General features: G+C 51.2%; 1 protein-coding gene and 1 non-coding gene across 3 annotated transcripts; one reads left to right on the top strand and one right to left on the bottom strand.

The window, feature by feature from the left end:
• Positions 1-2185: 2185 nt before the first annotated feature.
• Positions 2186-2257, bottom strand: TRNAV-AAC. The gene has a single exon. It is a non-coding gene; the product is annotated as a tRNA-Val (tRNA).
• A 7937-nt stretch (positions 2258-10194) lies between these two features.
• On the top strand, positions 10195-16782 carry SOX7 (SRY-box transcription factor 7). Of its 2 annotated transcripts, XR_004316442.1 has the most exons (3): positions 10195-10568; positions 13966-15308; positions 15410-16782. XR_004316442.1 is itself a non-coding variant. In XM_032471095.1 (2 exons), exons 1-2 carry the CDS (start codon positions 10331-10333, stop codon positions 14907-14909), a joined length of 1182 nt encoding a protein of 393 aa, XP_032326986.1. In that variant the 5' UTR covers positions 10195-10330; the 3' UTR covers positions 14910-16782. The 2 variants fall into 2 exon arrangements, 1 of the variants encoding a protein (XP_032326986.1); XM_032471095.1 differs by having other exon boundaries at positions 13966-16782.
• Positions 16783-17672: the final 890 nt, after the last annotated feature.

Raw genomic sequence — 17672 nt, forward strand, 5'->3', positions numbered from 1 at the left:
GGGTATAGAAGTCTAGGTTGAGAGATTTATTTATTTATTTTAACATTTTTTTAAATTTATAATCATTTTACAATGTTGTGTCAAATTCCAGTGTAGAGCACAATTTTTCAATTATACATGAACATATATATATTCATTGTCAAAATTTTTTCCCTGTGAGCTACCATAAGATCTTGTGTATATTTCCCTGTGCTATACAGTATAATCTTGTTTATCTATTCTACAATTTTGAAATCCCATCTATCTCTTCCCACCCTCCACCCCCTTGGCAACCACAAGTTTATATTCTGTGTCAGTCTGTTTCTGTTTTGTATTTATGCTTTGTTTGTTTTTTTTAGATTCCACATATGAGTGATCTCATATGGCATTTTTCTTTCTCTTTCTGGCTTACTTCACTTAGAATGGCATTCTCCAGGAGCATCCACGTTGCTGCAAATGGTGTTATGTTGTTGTTTTTTATGGCTGAGTAGTATTCCATTGTATAAATATACCACATCTTCTTTATCCAGTCATCCGTTGATGGACATTTAGGCTGTTTCCATGTTTTGGCTATTGTAAATAGTGCTGCTATGAACATTGGGGTGCAGGTGTCATCCTGAAGTAGGGTTCCTTCTGGATATATGCCCAGGAGCGGGATTCCTGGGTCATATGGTAAGTCTATTCCTAGTCTTTTGAGGAATCTCCATACTGTTTTCCCCAGTGGCTGCACCAAACTGCATTCCCACCAGCAGTGTAGGAGGGTTCCCCTTTCTCCACAGCCTCTCCAGCATTTATCATTTGTGGATTTTTGAATGATGGCCATTCTGACTGGTGTGAGGTGATACCTCATTATAGTTTTGATTTGCATTTCCCTGATAATTAGTGATACTGAGCATTTTTCATGTGCCTATTGATCATTTGTATGTCTTCCTTGGAGAATTGCTTGTTTAGGTCTTTTGCCCATTTTTGGATTGGGTTGTTTGGTTGTTTCTTATTAAGTCATATGAGCTGCTTATATATTCTGGAGATCAAGCCTTTGTCGGTTTCATTTGCAAAAATTTTCTCCCATTTTGTAGGTTGTCTTTTTGTTTTACTTATGGTTTCCTTTGCTGTGCAGAAGCTTGTAAGTTTCATTAGGTCCCATTTGTTATTCTTGCTTTTATTTCTATTGCTTGAGTAGACTATTCTAGGAGAACATTTTTGAGATGTATGTGAGATAATGTTTTGCCTATATTTTCTTCTACGAGGTTTATTGTATCTTGTCTTATGTTTAAGTCTTTGATCCATTTTGAGCTTATTTTTGTGTATTGTGTAAGGGAGTGTTCTAGCTTCATTGCTTTACATGCTTCTGTCCAGTTTTCCCAACACCATTTGCTGAAGAGACTGTCTTTATTCCATTGTATATTCTTGCCTCCTTTGTCAAAGATTAGTTGACCAAAAGTTTGTGGGTTCATTTCTGGGCTCTCTATTCTTTTCCATTGGTAGGTTGAGAGATTTAAATTTTTTCTTTCAGTGTTTTAAAAAATGTTATTCTATTGTCTTCTGGATTACATGGTTTCAAGCACAAAGTCTACTGTAATTCTATCTTTGTTCCTCTGTATGTAATGTGTTTTTTTTCTTCTGATTCCTTTTAAGACTTTCAGAAATTTGATTATCATGTGCCTTTACGTGGTCTTCTTATGTTTCTTCTGGTTAGGGATTGTTGAGATTTTTTGAATCAGTGGCTTTATAAGTTCCATTAACTTTGGAAATTTTCCAGCCATTATGTTTTCAAGTATATATTCTAATCCCTCCTTTTCTTCTAGGACTTTAATTACTTAATGACAGGCCACTTAATACTGTCTCACAGGTTATTGCTTCTCTATTTTCTGGTTTGTTCTCTCTGCTTTTCATTGTGAATGTTTGTCTCATGTTCACTAATATTTTTTTCTGTAATGTCTAACATGTTAATCTTAGCGAGTGTACTTTGTATTCCAAATATTGCACCTTTCACCTGTAAAATTTTGACTTGGGTCTTTTAAAGATCTTTCTTTCTCTCCCCATCTTGTTCTCTTTTTTCTCTATCTTCTTGAACATGTGCAGTATATTTATTTTTTATTTTTATTTTTTGCCACTTAGTTTTTTAAAGATTTTTTTATAAACACAAAAAAAATTTTTTTTGGTGGGAGGAAGTAATTAGGTTTATTTCTTATTTATTTATCTTTAATGGAAGTACTGGGAATTGAACCCAGGACCTCATGCATGTTAAGCATACACTTTACCACTGAGCTATATACCCTCCCCCTGGAGTATATTTAAAATAGCTCTTTTAACATCCTTATTTGCTAGTTCCATAATCATTTCTGATTCTGTTTCTATTGACTGTTTTTTCCATGCTGGTTTTGAGTTGTATTTTTCTGTTTTTCTGGGGTTTTTTCCCACCTACTTTTTTCAGTGTTTTTCCCACAGTCTTCATCCATTTCTCACACACACATACAGATGAGTACTCAGCCAAAGATCCAAGGAGACCCTTCTGCAGATCTCTGCGGTCCTCCCTCTGTGCAGTCTCCTCTTCTTTGCTTCGTCCTCCCATGACTCAGAACACTCTCTCTTTGACACAGCAAGACCGCTGGTCTGTTTCAGTTTCCCTTCCCTGCGCTGTGGCCTGGAAACTTCGGCTGGACTGTGTGTAGGGGAACTTATCAGGTTCGCCTTGTTTGTTTCTCTTTCCCAGGATTATTGTCCTACACTGTGCACAAGGTCTGAAACTTTTGTTTCATATATTTTATCTCACTTTGAAGTGGTTTAAAGTAGGAAGATAAATCTGATCCCTGTTTTTCCATACCTTCATCTTCTGTCATTTAAAAGGTTACTTTCTTAAGTGATATTGTTTGTTTGGCTCCAACCTCATTCCATTCAAGCACTACATCTGGTGGAGAATTAAGCAATGAATGGGTGTCCTTGAGAGAGCCTTGGAGTGAGTCATTTTACCAGTTCTTCCACTTACTAGCTGTCATTTCATTTCTAAGGGCCTTCATTCCTCATCTCCAAAACTAGGGTAGAAATGAAGTTACTATTACCTTATTCCTATTATTTTCTTTGAGGGAGCTTGGAAAACCTTTTGAGGGACTGGCATCATGTAGTGTGTGTGCGAGGAAGGCATGAAGAAAAGGGCCACACACTTCTTTGCCTTGACATTGGCCTTGGGGTGGGAAGCACTGTTATGAGTTACTTAGTTACCTGCCAGTTTTAAACCTCTGGTGTTCTCACCACATCATTTTACACATACACATACCTCATGGTGGTTTGAACACATGGCCACAATTCTTTGACACTCCTCATATTGAGGACTGGGGATCTGTGTTCTCTCCCCTTAAATCTAGCCAGGAGAGGGAACTTGGGACTGCTTTGACCAGTAGAGTACTGGTCAGAGGTGATGTCACGTGATTTTTGAGCATAAGTCATAAAATACCATGCAGTTTTTACGTGGTTTGTGGAACACTCATTCTTGGAGTTGAGCTGACATAAGAAATCATGCTAAAAGGAAGCCAAAACAGTATGGAAGCCATGTAGAGACACTTTAACAGTCTAAGCTTAGCTCAGCCTTTGAGTCATCTCAGCCTTGGTGTCAGATGTATGGGTGAAGAAGCGTCCAGCTCCTGACCATTTAAATTAGTTTGAGCCATTCACGTCTTTTCAGGTGAGACCTCAGACGTCGTGAAGCAGACACCCTCACTGTTCACTGTCCACGTTCTTGCCCACAGAGCCACTGAGTGTAATAATAGTGGTTGCTTGTGCTGGTACTTTTAGGGTGGCTTGTTACACAGCACAGATCACTAGGGCACATCTCATCCCCAGGCACTGGCTGATGCTGGCAGAAGTGCAGGGTGACCGGCTCAAGGACCAATTTAGACCGGTGGTCTACGTGGGTGTGGTGAATGAGGGGCGTGTTTCCCAGTGAAGTCTTCATAAAGGGACGGCTGAGACATCCCAGCTTTCTGAATAGAAACCCAGGAACTCTTGAATGGGGTGTCTTCCCACGAGTTGCTGTGGGCAACTCACTTCGATGCTTGTGGGGAGTGAGGCTGTAAAGTCGGCCTTCTTGTTGCCCAACTAGCCAGCCCACTGCACTGTTCCCTTCTGCCCTCCCTCCGTCCCTTCATTTTTCTTTCCACCCTCCTCTTCGCTGGGTGCCCATTACATGCGACACATCACTCCAGGTTCTGGCGTGTCCGGGATGAGTGTGTGTTAACCACGTCTTCGGTTGTCTGTGTGCTGATGCTTTGGCATCCCCAGCCTTGCTGACTCTGGAGGGACCGCCCCTCCCAGGCTTGGCTCATTCCCAGAGCAGTAAACAACTTGCCTGCTAGTGCAATTTTCATGTGCAAACCCACACCCAAAACCACGTCCTTTATGGAACGCTCACACTCTGGGCCACTAGCCACCTGCCCTAATCACCCCAGGGCCAATTACCAGGCAACTAGGGACAGCCCCTCTCCCCCAGGGCCACCCAACTTATTCAGCCTCGCCAGTCCTAGGCCTGCTTTCCCTCCCTCCCTTGTTTCTTGCTGGGGCAACCACAGTAAGGGCTCTCGCCTGGCCTCCCCTTCTCCAGTGCTGCCCCACGTAGCCCCTAGAGTGTGAAGTACCCTGCTTGGGAACTGTGAGTAACTAGCTTTTCAGTGGCCATCAACTCTTGATCTGTTGGCCTGCCTATATCTCAAATTTTCTGTTAATATACCACATCTTAAAACAGAAGGATACCCAGTCCCAGCCCTAAAGGAACTTAAAATGTCATGGTGGTGGAACCCACAGAATGGGAGGGCGGGTAGCATTCTGTCTCATGCTGTGAGCGCTGTATGCCGGTGTGCTCTCTGGTGACCACTCAGCCCACACCTCCGTCTGTGCCCATCTCTGTGGGCAGCAGTACTTCAGTGAACATTTTATTAAAAGCCAAACATAATAGGGGTGGGTATAGCTCAGTGGTAGAGTGTATGCTTAGCAAGCACGAGGTCCTGGGTTTGATCCCCCGCACCCCCATTAAATAATAAATAAACCTAATTACTCCCCTGCAGAAAAAAATAAACCCAATAAAATAAAATAAAATAAAAAATAAAAACAAAACATAAAAGAATGGTAGCTTGAAATCCACCCATTAAAGCAACCTCATAAGCCAAACAAATGAGAAGTCTCCTTGGTTTCTCACACCAGCTGTTGGCTGCTGACAGAATTCTCCATGATGAGATTGCTACCAGCATCACCTCACGGCATCACTCATCACCCTGACACTGCGTCCTCAGAACTCAGGCGTATGCTGAGAGCCTAAGAAAAGACTTATTTTCCATTTTGCATTATTTATAGGTGGTTTCTCATCAGTTTCTCTTCTTCCTGTTAGGCATATGGACAGAAGAGGCAATAGAGTTAAAGAGATAGAAACATAACTCCTTGAACCAACTGTTAAGTTTTCCTTGTAATTTGTTGGTTTCTCCATTTAAATTTGTCTGAAAGTTTAGCTCTGACCAATTAAATAAAGATCATTTCAATGCAGTAATCCTACCCTTTTGGAAGGAAATCTGATCATCGTTCAGAGCGGAGTGGGAGAAGAGCTTTGTTCTTGGCTTGGATCTCTCCTAGCCCTCCGTGTTAGGAAGAAGCAAACACAGCTCCCAGGATGAGCACCGCTTACCTCAGGGCTGTTCTCGGCGTGCACACGGCCCGGGCAGGCCCGTTGTCGGCTCACCGGGCCTCACTAGGCTCTCCGCCCTGTGCCCTGGCCAAGAGACTTGCTCAGATGTGCACGGCTGGTAGTGGCAGATGGGACTGGACTTCATATCTTCTGGCTCTGAGTCCAGGTGCGGCCACCGTTCACGGGGAGACATGGCTGAGCAGAGACGAGCACGCACGTGCAGAGGGGATGTGCTGTAGGAACCGGAAAGTCTGACCTGGGGACCCCAGGGGAACTTGGGTTTCTCTACCCCAGTGTTTTGTTACGACTGAGTCCCTGTTACGAAAGGATCTTGCTCTTGTCAGGAGGTCTGCACTATCCACACTCAGCAGCAGTGTCATTTGAAAACCCCATTCCTTCTCCCCTAGTCCCTGCTGTTAAACCTAAGACACTGTGACACTCTGTCCAGGTGTCCTTGTGCCCTGCCTGCTTCCAGTCCACCCAGGTAAGCCGCTGGGTATGTCTTAAATCCCTCCTGTGTGGTTTAATCCCTCCAAATTATTCTAAATCAGAGACCTTGATGAATTTCTCATAAATGACTCTGAAGAGATTTCTGGTGGTTAAAAGAGAGGAACTCTGCTTCTTGGAGGAAGTCCGTCCAGGGGTGGGGGAGAGGGCAGCTGGCAGGCCTGGGCCAGGTCTCCAAGCTCTCCAGCATGCACCTTGCTGGTGGCTGACAGGGTTTACCCATTTGCTTTTCATGTTACCTTGAACTTCAAGAGCCATTTGGATGAGGAAAGGTCCAGTGGAACTTGAGCGATGGATCAGTCAAATTCAGATACATCAGTGTGAGCAAAGTGTGGTGGTGATTTCAACCTCCAGCCTGGTGTGAGGGACAAAACACACCAGCAAAACATGCACAAAAGTGGTGCAGAGATGAGGGCCGGGAGTGGTGGCTCCCTCTGCTCAGTGCAGCCGCCTTCCACTTGGTCCCTCGCAGAGCTTGGTCTGGTGCCAGGTGCCAGGGCTGCCGGGTTGCAGCAGGAATTGCGCCCTATCCCCCCTTTCTCCTTCCCCTAGAGTCACGGAAACCCTACAGTTTGGGATAGAAGGAGGAAAGCTCCTTGAGGGGAAAGTTTTGTAGGTTTGTCCCTGTTAATTTTACATTTAAAATTCCTTTATTTTACAACATTTCACAGTTATTTAAAATATCTGAGGCGCTTTCACAAACAGTAATCCTGTTATCATCCCCATTTTACTGGTGAAGAAATGAAGGCTGAGATCAGGTCAATGAACTATCATCACACCACTAGTGACCTGAGGCAACTTTAACACTTAGGGGTTCCTGACTTCGAGTCCTGTGTTCCTGGAAACCCTGCTCAGTGAACTACAGAGCTAAAGGGAGATGGGCTGGAGGAGGGAGAGGGGGAAGAGGAGGAGGAGGAGAAAGGGAAGGAGGGGAGAGGGAAGGAGGGGGCAGGGAAGTAGGGAACGAGGAAAGGGGTGGGGAGGGTAGTAAAAGGCTTTTGAGAAAGAGAGCAGAGCTCGAAGTTCACAATACACATGGGAAAAGTCAGACGCAGACCTGCGGCCCCAACTCTACTCTCCCGTGTCTTTGGGAACCCCCATCCCATTCCGTTTCGGGTCCAAGGACCCGCGGGACTGGCATCACAGTCCCAAACGTCTCCACCCTTCTTGGCACGGCTGCTTAGCGAATTCACTGCGTGGAGTCTTCACGGATGAGCCTCTGTCAACAACTGGCCGTAATCCTGGGCCCAGCGCAGGCCAGAGCAGGTGTGGGGGATGCCCCGGAAGACGCCAGCCCTCTGAGCCCCGGGCTTTGGGGACGTTTGAGCTCTCTGCGGAGCTCCAGAGGATTGAAGGTCGCCGTGACCCGAGAGGCAGTGGGGTTACAGGACCCAGCATCCCTTAGCTCCGCCTGCACCAGGGCACGCTTGCATAAATTTGCGCAGGTGAATCAATGCGTAGTTGCAAATTAAAGAAGAAATAAAGGAGTGGAGTGAGTGAAAGAACCCGGGTTCCCGCGTGCACACAGTGCACACGCTCGGGGCGGCGCCGTGCGAGCGATATGGCTGTTAACGCCCAGGTCCTGGACAACCCACGCTCGCGCTCTCTCCGGACAGAATGCAAGAAATTATGATTGGAAACAACATCGACAACATGTGTTCTCTCTGCCTCCGCCCCCGTTGTTTTCTCCATCTTTGCTGTCGGGCTCTGGAATCCAACTCCATGGCTCTGCGCTCCGGGAATCCCTGGGGCCTACGCATCTACCCAACCTGGTGCCTGGGCGCGCCCCCGCTGCGTGCACTCTCAGCTCCAGAGCCGCGCGGAGAGGGCGCCGGAGGCTGCGGGCAGGCGTGGGGACGCCCGCGGCTGGCAAGGGGGCGCTGTCCCCTAGAGACCTCTGACCCTGCGGAGCAGCGTCCTGCCCTAGAACGGCGATGGGTTAGAAAGGGTCTGAGTCCAGTCCTTCCGGAGACCCTGGGCTGCGGTGCAAATCCACCTGCGGGGATCCCTTCTACCCCTCAACAGCGAGCTGCACCCCCTGCCGGGCGCGGCCCTAGCTACCCGCGGTTCCCGGAGCATTCCGGTCTGGGGATTTTTATTGAAGAATTTCTGGCAGAGGGGTTCAACTCGGGAACCGGCCTAGGCTTCCCGGAGTAGGGAAGTCCGCCTAGACCGCGAACACGTGTTCGCCTCAAACCATCCCCTTCCCGCTCGGTCCTCGGCGCCAGCCAGCTCCGCCTCTCTACCTCGGGTTGCAAGATGCTCTCTCGGCTCCCAGCACGCACTTGCCAGCCAGCACCGCGCCCCGCGCTAATCAGCCCGGAGAGCAGTGGGTGGAGTGCTCGGGCCTAGGATGCTGCTACTGGCTGCTGGCTGGAAGGGCGAGAAAACTAAGCAGCCTATTTTGTGTGTAAAGCCCGTTCTTGGATAAGTATTATCCCGGGCTCCAGAGGTTAAAACTGGGACTTAAAAACGGAGAAGCTGCACTTCTCCATTCACTTGCACGGTCTCAGCCTTGGGGCCCGTCCGGGAGGGCGCGTTGCACACAAGGTGCCTGTGAACTCAGTCCCTGCACGCTGGGACACTGAAATCCGGACTTAGAACTCAGACTGCATGTATAGAGTTCTGTTAACATCAACCAACATGTATAGAGTTCCGGCTTTCATACACAGTCCTGTTAGATCAGTCTTACCATCTTCCTCATTTTAGGATTGGGAAAGGAGGCCTACAGAGATGCTTGACTCTTGCAAAGTCACACAGTAAGTAACCCAACACTGAAGACAGGTCTTGACTCCAGACCCCACAGTCCTCTCACAATGCTACCTCCTTTCAGGGTCACCTCTGGGGAGCCCTGCTGGGGTGGCGCTCAGTAATATATGCGGATTGAAGTCTAGGATCTAGTCAAGCCTTATGGCTGCCCCGTTTTATACAGCAGGGTGTGTCTAAGCCGAATCTGCTCGCTCATTTATTCATTCACTTATCTGGCAGTTCCCGAGTGCCTACTGTGTGCCAGCACTGAAGTGAGAGCCAGGGAACAGCCCTACTCACTCGAAGCCGCGTCACGCGGAGCTGCCGTCTGAGCAAGGGGTTTGCGTCTTCGAGGGACGAGGGACGAAGGACGAGCTCCTAGCCCGCCCAGAACCCGCAGCCCTGTCTACCCTGGGGTGTCAGGAGGAGAGGAACTCGGAAGCTACCAGTTCGGGCCAAAGCCTAGGGGACGCGGGAGGGGAGGGCCGGAACGACTCCGCTCTGAGAAGCAGGACTGCTGGTCGGAGAAGAGAAAACAACCATGAGAAAGGAATTCCGTGAGAGAAGGGCTAGCGGCCGGGACACAGGAGACTGGGGTGGGGTGGGGTGGGAATGGGGGTGTGAGGAGAGAGAAATCAGATGGCAGGCAGATAAGGGAGAGCTGAGAGCCAGGGAGCTGCGGGGCGTCGAGGGGGCGTCGAGGGGGCCCCCGGGTGGGCGCTGCGAAGAGCCCGATGCGTGATGCGGCCCCTGCCCTTAGCAGCCTCTATGGCCGCCCAAGTTGGCTGGGGGGGAGGTTGTCGCCTCCCGGGTCATTTTAGGCAAGCAGTAGGCGTGTTCTGTTAAGAACGGTTCACAGGCTACTCTGGGTTGGGGTGGGGGATGGGGGAAAAGTCTCTCGCGCCCGGGCTTTCCCAGCGAAACCTGTTTGGCCTCGGTTCTCCGTAGGATTCCACGCGCGGGGGGAGCTGGCGGATCCTGGCCCGCGGAGGCCGCGCGGCCAGTCAGGCCGAGGGGCCCGTCCGGCTCCCGCTCCCGGGCCTGGTGACTGCGGGCGGCGTCCGCCAGCCGGCCAGAGGCACCTGCGCCGGGAGCGGGCCGGACAAGGGGCGGCCGGGCGCGGATCCCCGGGAGGGACCTGGGAGGCGGAGGGGCGGGCCAGGGGCGGGCACGGGGAAGCGGCCCTCCCTCCCGTCTCCCCTGCCCGCAGGTCGGAGCGGGGACGCGGCGGCCCGGGACGCAGGAGGGGGCCGCGCCGAGAAGGAGGGAGGGGCCGCGCCGCCTTCGAGAGTCATTGGAGGACGCGGCCGCCCGAAGCTGATAAATAAGGGGCCGGGCCGCGGCTGCGGGCCAAGTTGGACGCCCCGACCGGTGCGAGGGCCAGGTCAGCGCCGGCCCGACGACGCGAAGCGAGGCGACCCCCGTGCGGCCATGGCCTCGCTGCTGGGAGCTTACCCGTGGCCCGAGGGGCTCGAGTGCCCGGCCCTGGAAGCCGAGCTGTCGGACGGGCTGTCGCCGCCGGCCGCCCCCCGCCCGCCGGGGGACAAGGGCTCGGAGAGCCGGATCCGGCGGCCCATGAACGCCTTCATGGTGTGGGCCAAGGACGAGAGGAAACGTCTGGCGGTGCAGAACCCGGACCTGCACAACGCCGAGCTCAGCAAGATGCTGGGTGAGTGAGCGGGCGGGGCGCGCCCCGAGGTCGGCGGGACGGGGCTGGCGGCTGGAGGCCGGGCGGGGGCCGCGCGGGGGCGGGTGGGACAGGACCCGGCGCGGGGGCCGCACGGGCGCGCGCCGTGCCCGTGAGGTTGGGCATCGGGGCCGGGGTGGGGTGAGTGTGAGCGCGGGGGCCGGGATTCCCAGCAGGGACACCTGGAGGAAGCCCAGAGTGAAACGGCGCGGTCCGCCGAGGTGGCCGGGGAGGCCCGTTCGCGAGGACCGGAGCTGAGTTAGGGGCCCCGGGGCACAGGCGGGGCCCCGCAGCGGCCGGGCGACCGGGACCCGCGCGCACCGACGGGCGGGGACGGAAACGCCGAGGCCGGGTAGAATGGGCGTCTGCTAGCAATACTGGAGCGGGAAAACCGTCATTCCCTGAACTTCACCACCAGCACAATCACAGAGGGAGGCTGGAACTATCACTAACGAATATTCTTGATCTTGGGGGAACGCATTGCTGCTTTACCTTAATTATTAAACCAACAGCAAAATTGACTTGATTTCGAACCTTCATTTCGCAATCGCAGGAGTGTAGAAAATTTGCTTCGGATGCTTAGGACGGCCGATGAGGGTTTGTCCTGCAGCTCGGCTGCTTCCCAAGGGCTGCTGAGCTGTCCCAACCCATGCGGCCCGACTGGGGACAGGGACGAGCCAGGCCAAGGAGCCTAGAGAGAGGATGTTCCTGGAGTTCCTGTCGGGGTTTCTCCTCTCTCCCTTGTCAGGAGCTGAGCACTTATCAGCTCCACCCAACTCCTAACCTCTTTGCCCTTCACCGTGGTTTTTATTCATTTTAACCCGTGGGAACCTTTCAAAGCAGGCGCCAAGCCCAGTGAGAAGGCCCAGTGTGTGGGCACTCCAGGCTGACCCTGCCCTCTCCAACCCCACCCGGCCCAGATTGGAACATTTTTCCGTTGGAGCGCCAGGCTTCTTCCCCAGATCAGTAGTGAGGGCGGACCTCCATCTTTGTGCTCTCCTGCAGAGGGCCTGCCTGCAGTTAGATGCCCTTTCAAAGCCACTGATGGAGTACTGGTTTCAGAGAGCCTCCTACCTATGGCCCAGTCCGCTGGCTAGCTGTGCCTGGGGTGAATGAGTGGGCCAGTGTCTTAGCGAGCCCCTTCCCACACAGAAAAATATTTAAAATTATACTTTATACTGTGTTGGCATAAAGACAAATATATTAATATGTTCAATAATATAAAACATTTTTCTTGCAACTGAAAGTCCATATTTTTCTTCAGATTTCTAAAGAAATGAGAATACTTTTTTTTTTTGTGGGTCCCTGAACGTTTTTTTGGTGTCCCCCAGTCACCATGCCAGGAGGGAGCAGGCCCAGCCTGGGGCAGAGATCTCAGGCTGGGGAGCCTTGCAGGATGGGGGCTGCCTGCTCCCAGAGAAAGGATAGGAGAAGGGACCCAGTTGACAGATACCTCCTGTGAGCTGATTCCTGCTGGCAGCTGGCACTTGGGCTTCCAGAAGTTACAGTGCATTATGCAGGAAAGACGCTTGTTGCTTTCTGCTTAGCCACACAGCCCCAGGCACTGGGCAAGGGAAACCAACATGGTGTTGCTTTGAAAAATGCAGACTTTCTAAACCTGCTCATAGAGGGGGCAGCAGGATGGTCTGCGTCCACCCCCTGGGATCATGCCCAGCCTTTTCCTTTCTGACTTAGGGAAGGGAAAGGGCTGAATGTGGGAATCCAAACTTTTTGACTTTTAGCTTTCCAATCTTTAACATTAAAAACCTCACCCAGTAGCACTCATGTTTTTAGTATATTATGAATGAGAAAGCATGTAAAGACAGTTATACATTTGGTGGTGTTTAAAATGAACCTCTATTTTATGAATACTACAATATCCAGGTACACTTAGAAACTAGGGTCACACTGCATATTCAGTCCACAGTCAGGGTGTGGGTGAGTCTGGATCTTGGGCCTCTTGCAACAACTTTGTGGCCTCAGCCACAGGCTGGAAACTGGTGACCAACCCCAAATCTGGAGTTCCTGACACGTTTCAAGTTGCCCTTTTAAATGAGAGCTAATTATATTAATTGATAATTCTGTCAGAATAGTTATAAATTTTCATCCAAAAGGTAGAACGCATTTAATAAGGGCCCTCCTGCAGCCCCTTCTGCGGGCCTGGCACTCAGGGCCAGCCAGCACCTGCGCCGAGGGGCCGAACACACGGCTCTGGACGTGGCCCTCTGCAGAGTGCTCTGAGTGGGAGATGTGGCCCCTTTCCTTCCAGGGCTTAGCAGAGGGCCTGCCCTCTGGGCAGGTCGGTCTCAGACTTCAGGATACAGTAGAGTCATGGGGGAACTTGTCAAGTTGTAGAATCCTGAGTCCACCCTAGGAGGTAACAATCTAAGGGGCCCCGAAGTGACCTTCAGAAAACCTGCAGCAGGGAGAATGTGCAGTGTACTTTGAGAGAGAAAGAGACACTAAGGTGATTTACAAAACAACACACAAGTGAGTGAGGATGAATAGAAAACACAAGTGAACCCAGCATCTTTGCATCAGTGGGACACAAGCATGGGATGCTTCTTTAGGAGAGAGTTTTGAGCTCAGAGGCATCGGGGAATTAAGGGATTTGCTCCTGTGTAGAGGTGACCCCTGCCATGGGCAGAAGGCCCTAAATAGACGGCTGGAAGCTGTCTGGTGTGTGTGCGTGTGTGCATGTGTTGCAGGCAGCTGCTAGCATTCTGGTCACAGACAGGTCTTCACGCAGTAGGGTCCTATTTGACCTTCAGATATAAGGGCTAACCCTCTGTTGCCCTGAGTGAGATCCTCTAATTTACATCCATTTGTGAAACTATGGACTGGGCGTGAGTTCCTTCACAAGAAGGCCTGCGAGATTTATGCCACAAATAAATATTACAGCATCACTTCCTTAGAGGCGGCTGTAATCAAGGAAGGCAGAGTTTTCATTAAGATGCACAAATGATTAGAATTGACCCTGGGAGGGGAAAGGGAACCCAAATCAATGTTGGAGTCGTTACATACTTTTGTCCTGTCGCTGACATTGGGCCAGGTGGGCCTTTCACTGTGCATCCCGCACTGTCTGTACCTACATCTGGTGGCTTTGATGTAGGAGGTGCCCTGGCTATGTGTGTGATTGGCAAGAGCGCTTTGGGGCGTGCAAGCGGGAGAGGTTGGCTTGGCCTTCCTGAGCGCACAGGACATGGGCTGGGGAGAGGCGCGAGGAGTGCCGTGAGTCCTGCGCGGGGGGCCGGGGGGGGGGGCAGAGGCGGCCAGCGTGTGCATGCATGATGCTTGGAGGCCCCAGTCCGAGACAGGTGCGTGGGCCGCCCTAGCCGCGCAGGTGCTGAACATGGCCTTCTCTGACTTGTGTGAGCAGGAAAGTCGTGGAAGGCGCTGACGCTGTCCCAGAAGAGGCCCTACGTGGACGAGGCGGAGCGGCTGCGCCTGCAGCACATGCAGGATTACCCCAACTACAAGTACCGCCCGCGCAGGAAGAAGCAGGCCAAGCGCCTGTGCAAGCGCGTGGACCCCGGCTTCCTGCTGAGCTCGCTCTCCCGCGACCAGAACGCTCTGCCCGAGAAGCGGGGCGGCGGCCGGGCGGCGCTGGGGGAGAAGGAGGACCGGGGTGAGTACTCCCCGGGCTCCGCGCTGCCCAGCCTGCGGGGCTGCTTCCATGAGGGCCCGGCCGGCGGCGGCGGCGGCGGCGGCGGCGGCGGCGGCGGCACCGGCACCCCGGGCAGCGTGGACGCGTACCCTTACGGGCTGCCCACCCCGCCGGAGATGTCGCCCCTGGACGCGCTGGAGCCGGAGCAGACCTTCTTCTCCTCCCCCTGCCAGGAAGAGCATGCGCACTCCCGCCGCATCCCCCACCTGCCCGCGCCCCCCTACTCGCCGGAGTATGCCCCCAGCCCCCTCCACTGCGGCCACCCCCTGAGCTCCCTGACCCTCGGCCAGTCCTCAGGCGTCTCTATGATGCCTGGCTGTCCCCCGTCCCCTGCCTATTACTCCCCTGCAACCTACCCGCCTCTCCACTCCAACCTCCATGCCCACCTGGGCCAGCTCTCCCCGCCTCCCGAGCACCCCGGCTTTGACGCCCTGGATCAGCTGAGCCAGGCGGAACTCCTGGGGGACATGGATCGCAATGAGTTCGACCAGTACTTGAACACTCCCGGCCACCCAGACTCTGCCGCCGGGGCTGTGGCCCTCAGTGGGCAGGCCGCGGTCTCTCAGGTGACACCAACGGGCCCCACGGAGACCAGCCTCATCTCCGTGCTGGCTGATGCCACGGCCACGTACTACAATAGCTACAGCGTGTCATAGAGCCGGGACAGCCAGCCTGGCCCTGCCTCGCAGCCGTTTCTCCTTCCCGCGCCGAGCGGAGCGGATGCGCAGCGCCCCGGGGCGGGCAGGTCTGAACTGCCGCTCGCGGAGCCGCTCTGCGGATCCCAGGGCCCCTCCGCCCCCTTCCCCGCCTGCCCCGCCCCCTGCAGCCTGCATTTTGAGTTATATTCCTTCAAGTGAGTTTTCACCGGCTACACCGTGGAAATAAGGCACGGTCGTTGCTGAAAGACGGTGTTTCCCGGTAGAATTTTCACTGGCCTCTCCTCCCCCGTCCTCAGACCGGAAACAAGTTGGGGAAGAGCCCAGCAGCATTCGCGCCTCTCCTGCTTCTGACTCAGCCGCAGGGGGTTCAGCCGTCCTGACCTGTGGGTCTTCCAGGTGAGGGGAACCCGGGCTAAGACTCAGGGGACCCAGGATGCGATCGCAATTCTGCCTCAGGGGGCTGGAGGCAATCCGACTCATTTCTTCTCCCTTTCCAGCCCGTTCCCCCGTCTGTAAAGTGAGGGACAGACATCTGCTCCAGGTCACTTCTGCTCCAAGGTTTTCTGATTTAAGGTTCTCTCAAGGCTAACAGGAAAATGAAGTTTGCCTCAGTGAGCTCATTAATGTGCAACCTGGCGACAATTCGTGCACAGCCCAAGGATACCAGGCTTTGCTGCACTTGGCCTGCCTTCCAAAAGGATCATAGTCTTCCAAAAGGAGGCGTTTCCAGTTTGAGAAAAAATACGCATCTTGATTTGGGAAATTAACCACTGAGCTTAAATGCATCACTGAAAATGAGATTAAATTCATGCTGATCTTTTAAGAAAAAACCCGTATTTTTAAAGATAAGTTCTTTTTTATTACACATACATTTCAAGAGAATATACACAGCCTGAATATATACAGTGTGTGTGGGACACACAGCACACACACCTTCATGCACTGTCTGGATCAGAAACTCCTGCTGGTATTAGCAACTTCTCGTCAACCCTCTGTGCCTAACCACCCAAAGAGCAGGGAACTGGAACAGAATTTCAGCACAGTACCATCGCTTTCCTCCAATCTGGATGTGTTGATTTCTTGAGCAAAGCTTCATCACACTCTCCCGTCTACAGGTGCAAAAGGAACTTCTTTCCCACTGTCCCCATCTCCCTTTCTCCCTTCCCTGGAATTTCTTTTTTCTCTTCTCCCCTGCTCTTCCTTCACCCCTGAATTGGCCACTAATTCAAAGATCCCTTGACTTTAAAAATCCCAGGTGTGTTTCCTATGGCTGAGATGGAAATTTGTTCTCCTTAGCAGCCAGCTGGTCCTTCAGGTAATATCTTCAGCCAACACATCAAAGCAACCTCCCCTTTGTTGTATTTACTTCCCAAAGAACAGAAATGCACTGTGATTCAGAAAATGTTTCTGAGCCCTGACCCCACCCCCTGAACATTTCCATCCTTCCCCCAAACCTCCTTTGAAGGACCATACCTATCAGTGAGCTAAAAGACAGTTGTATTTTTGATTTCAGCATATTATTGCCTGTATGAAATATGCGTTTTATATATTCTCCTATTATTTTCACCTTATATTTTGTATTGTTGAAAGATCCCTTTTTTTTCCTTCCAAGGAGTCCTCCTGTAAAATCACTTATCAGACATGATTAATCTTTATGCTATTACTGTATATAACATTTGGTAATAAATAGTAAATCATGGACAATATGATTGGTGCAGTCCAGAATGTGTGTTGGTAATCTTGTAAAACATTCTCACAGACATTAAGCTAAACTGTTCCATTTTCTGTAAGAACTACACATGCTTTGGAACGGTTGTAGATATTCATTTGTCTAAAATATTTAATTTAAATAAACGTTTTTGTACCGTGACCATTCTATCATTTGAAATATAGTTTTGCAAGAAGAAAAAGTTTTCCAGTGGGGCGTAGATACGATGCCCAGCGCTACTTACAGTGTTGGTCAAAATGTTTTTATTTTAAGAAGTTATCTTGTAGGAGTGGTTGATTTTATTTTATGAGTGACGATAGAAAGATAAAGCCTAATTTTACACCTTAGAAACAGTATGTTGTTGTCACTGACACTGAAAGGAAAGACAAACTCATAGCCTACTTGCGAAACAGTTTTCTCCTCAGGAGGGATGACTTCATACTTGTAAAGTGGGATGAGGTGATTACCAGGCTGTCTGGAGAGAGGAAGTTTAAGTTCTGCCCAATTATTCGCTCACTGAAGGCTACTGCATTTCTCCTTCTTTTTGAAATAGTCTTTCTAAGAATCTTTACTGAGCATTTCTAGATGTAGTACCACAAGAACTGTGGGTTCTTGATACCCCATGGAGGGTTGTGGAGAAGACAGGGGAGCATGCGGATGCGTAACTGAAGGATGTAATATCATGCGAGGGTAGAAATAAAATTCCAGCCAGAAAGTGCCCAGAAAAAAACCCTGATGATTACTCAGTCCCCATGCGGGTCACCGTGTCTAGCTTCTCTCCGTGGGGAAGCGGTCGTAACTTGTTGAAGTCAAGAGTAGCCTTGTGTTCTACCAGGCCCTCTGGGCCAAGGAGGGGTCTTGGGACGGCCCAACTGGGCATACGTTCATCCTGCAAATCTGATCATAATCTCTAGTCATTACTTTAATAGCACTTTATAGGCAGAGGGAGTTTTACAGCAAGTTTTATGATCTGTTTCTCATCCACAGCCCCAGGTGGGGCCCGTCATCTCTCCACTCCATTGCACAGCGAGGGACACTGAGGCCCAGGGTAG

The sequence above is a fragment of the Camelus ferus genome, chromosome 31 (genome assembly GCF_009834535.1).
Source record: "Camelus ferus isolate YT-003-E chromosome 31, BCGSAC_Cfer_1.0, whole genome shotgun sequence".
NCBI classification, from domain to species: Eukaryota; Metazoa; Chordata; class Mammalia; order Artiodactyla; family Camelidae; genus Camelus; species Camelus ferus.

What these genes read in the sequence shown, in the direction of transcription:
- SOX7 (XM_032471095.1), top strand. Translation starts at nt 10,331, where the DNA reads ATGGCCTCGCTGCTGGGAGCTTACCCGTGGCCCGAGGGGCTCGAGTGC. An exon ending in CGAGCTCAGCAAGATGCTGG is followed by an intron (nt 10,569 to 13,965) that starts GTGAGTGAGCGG and finishes TTGTGTGAGCAG; the next exon opens with GAAAGTCGTGGAAGGCGCTG.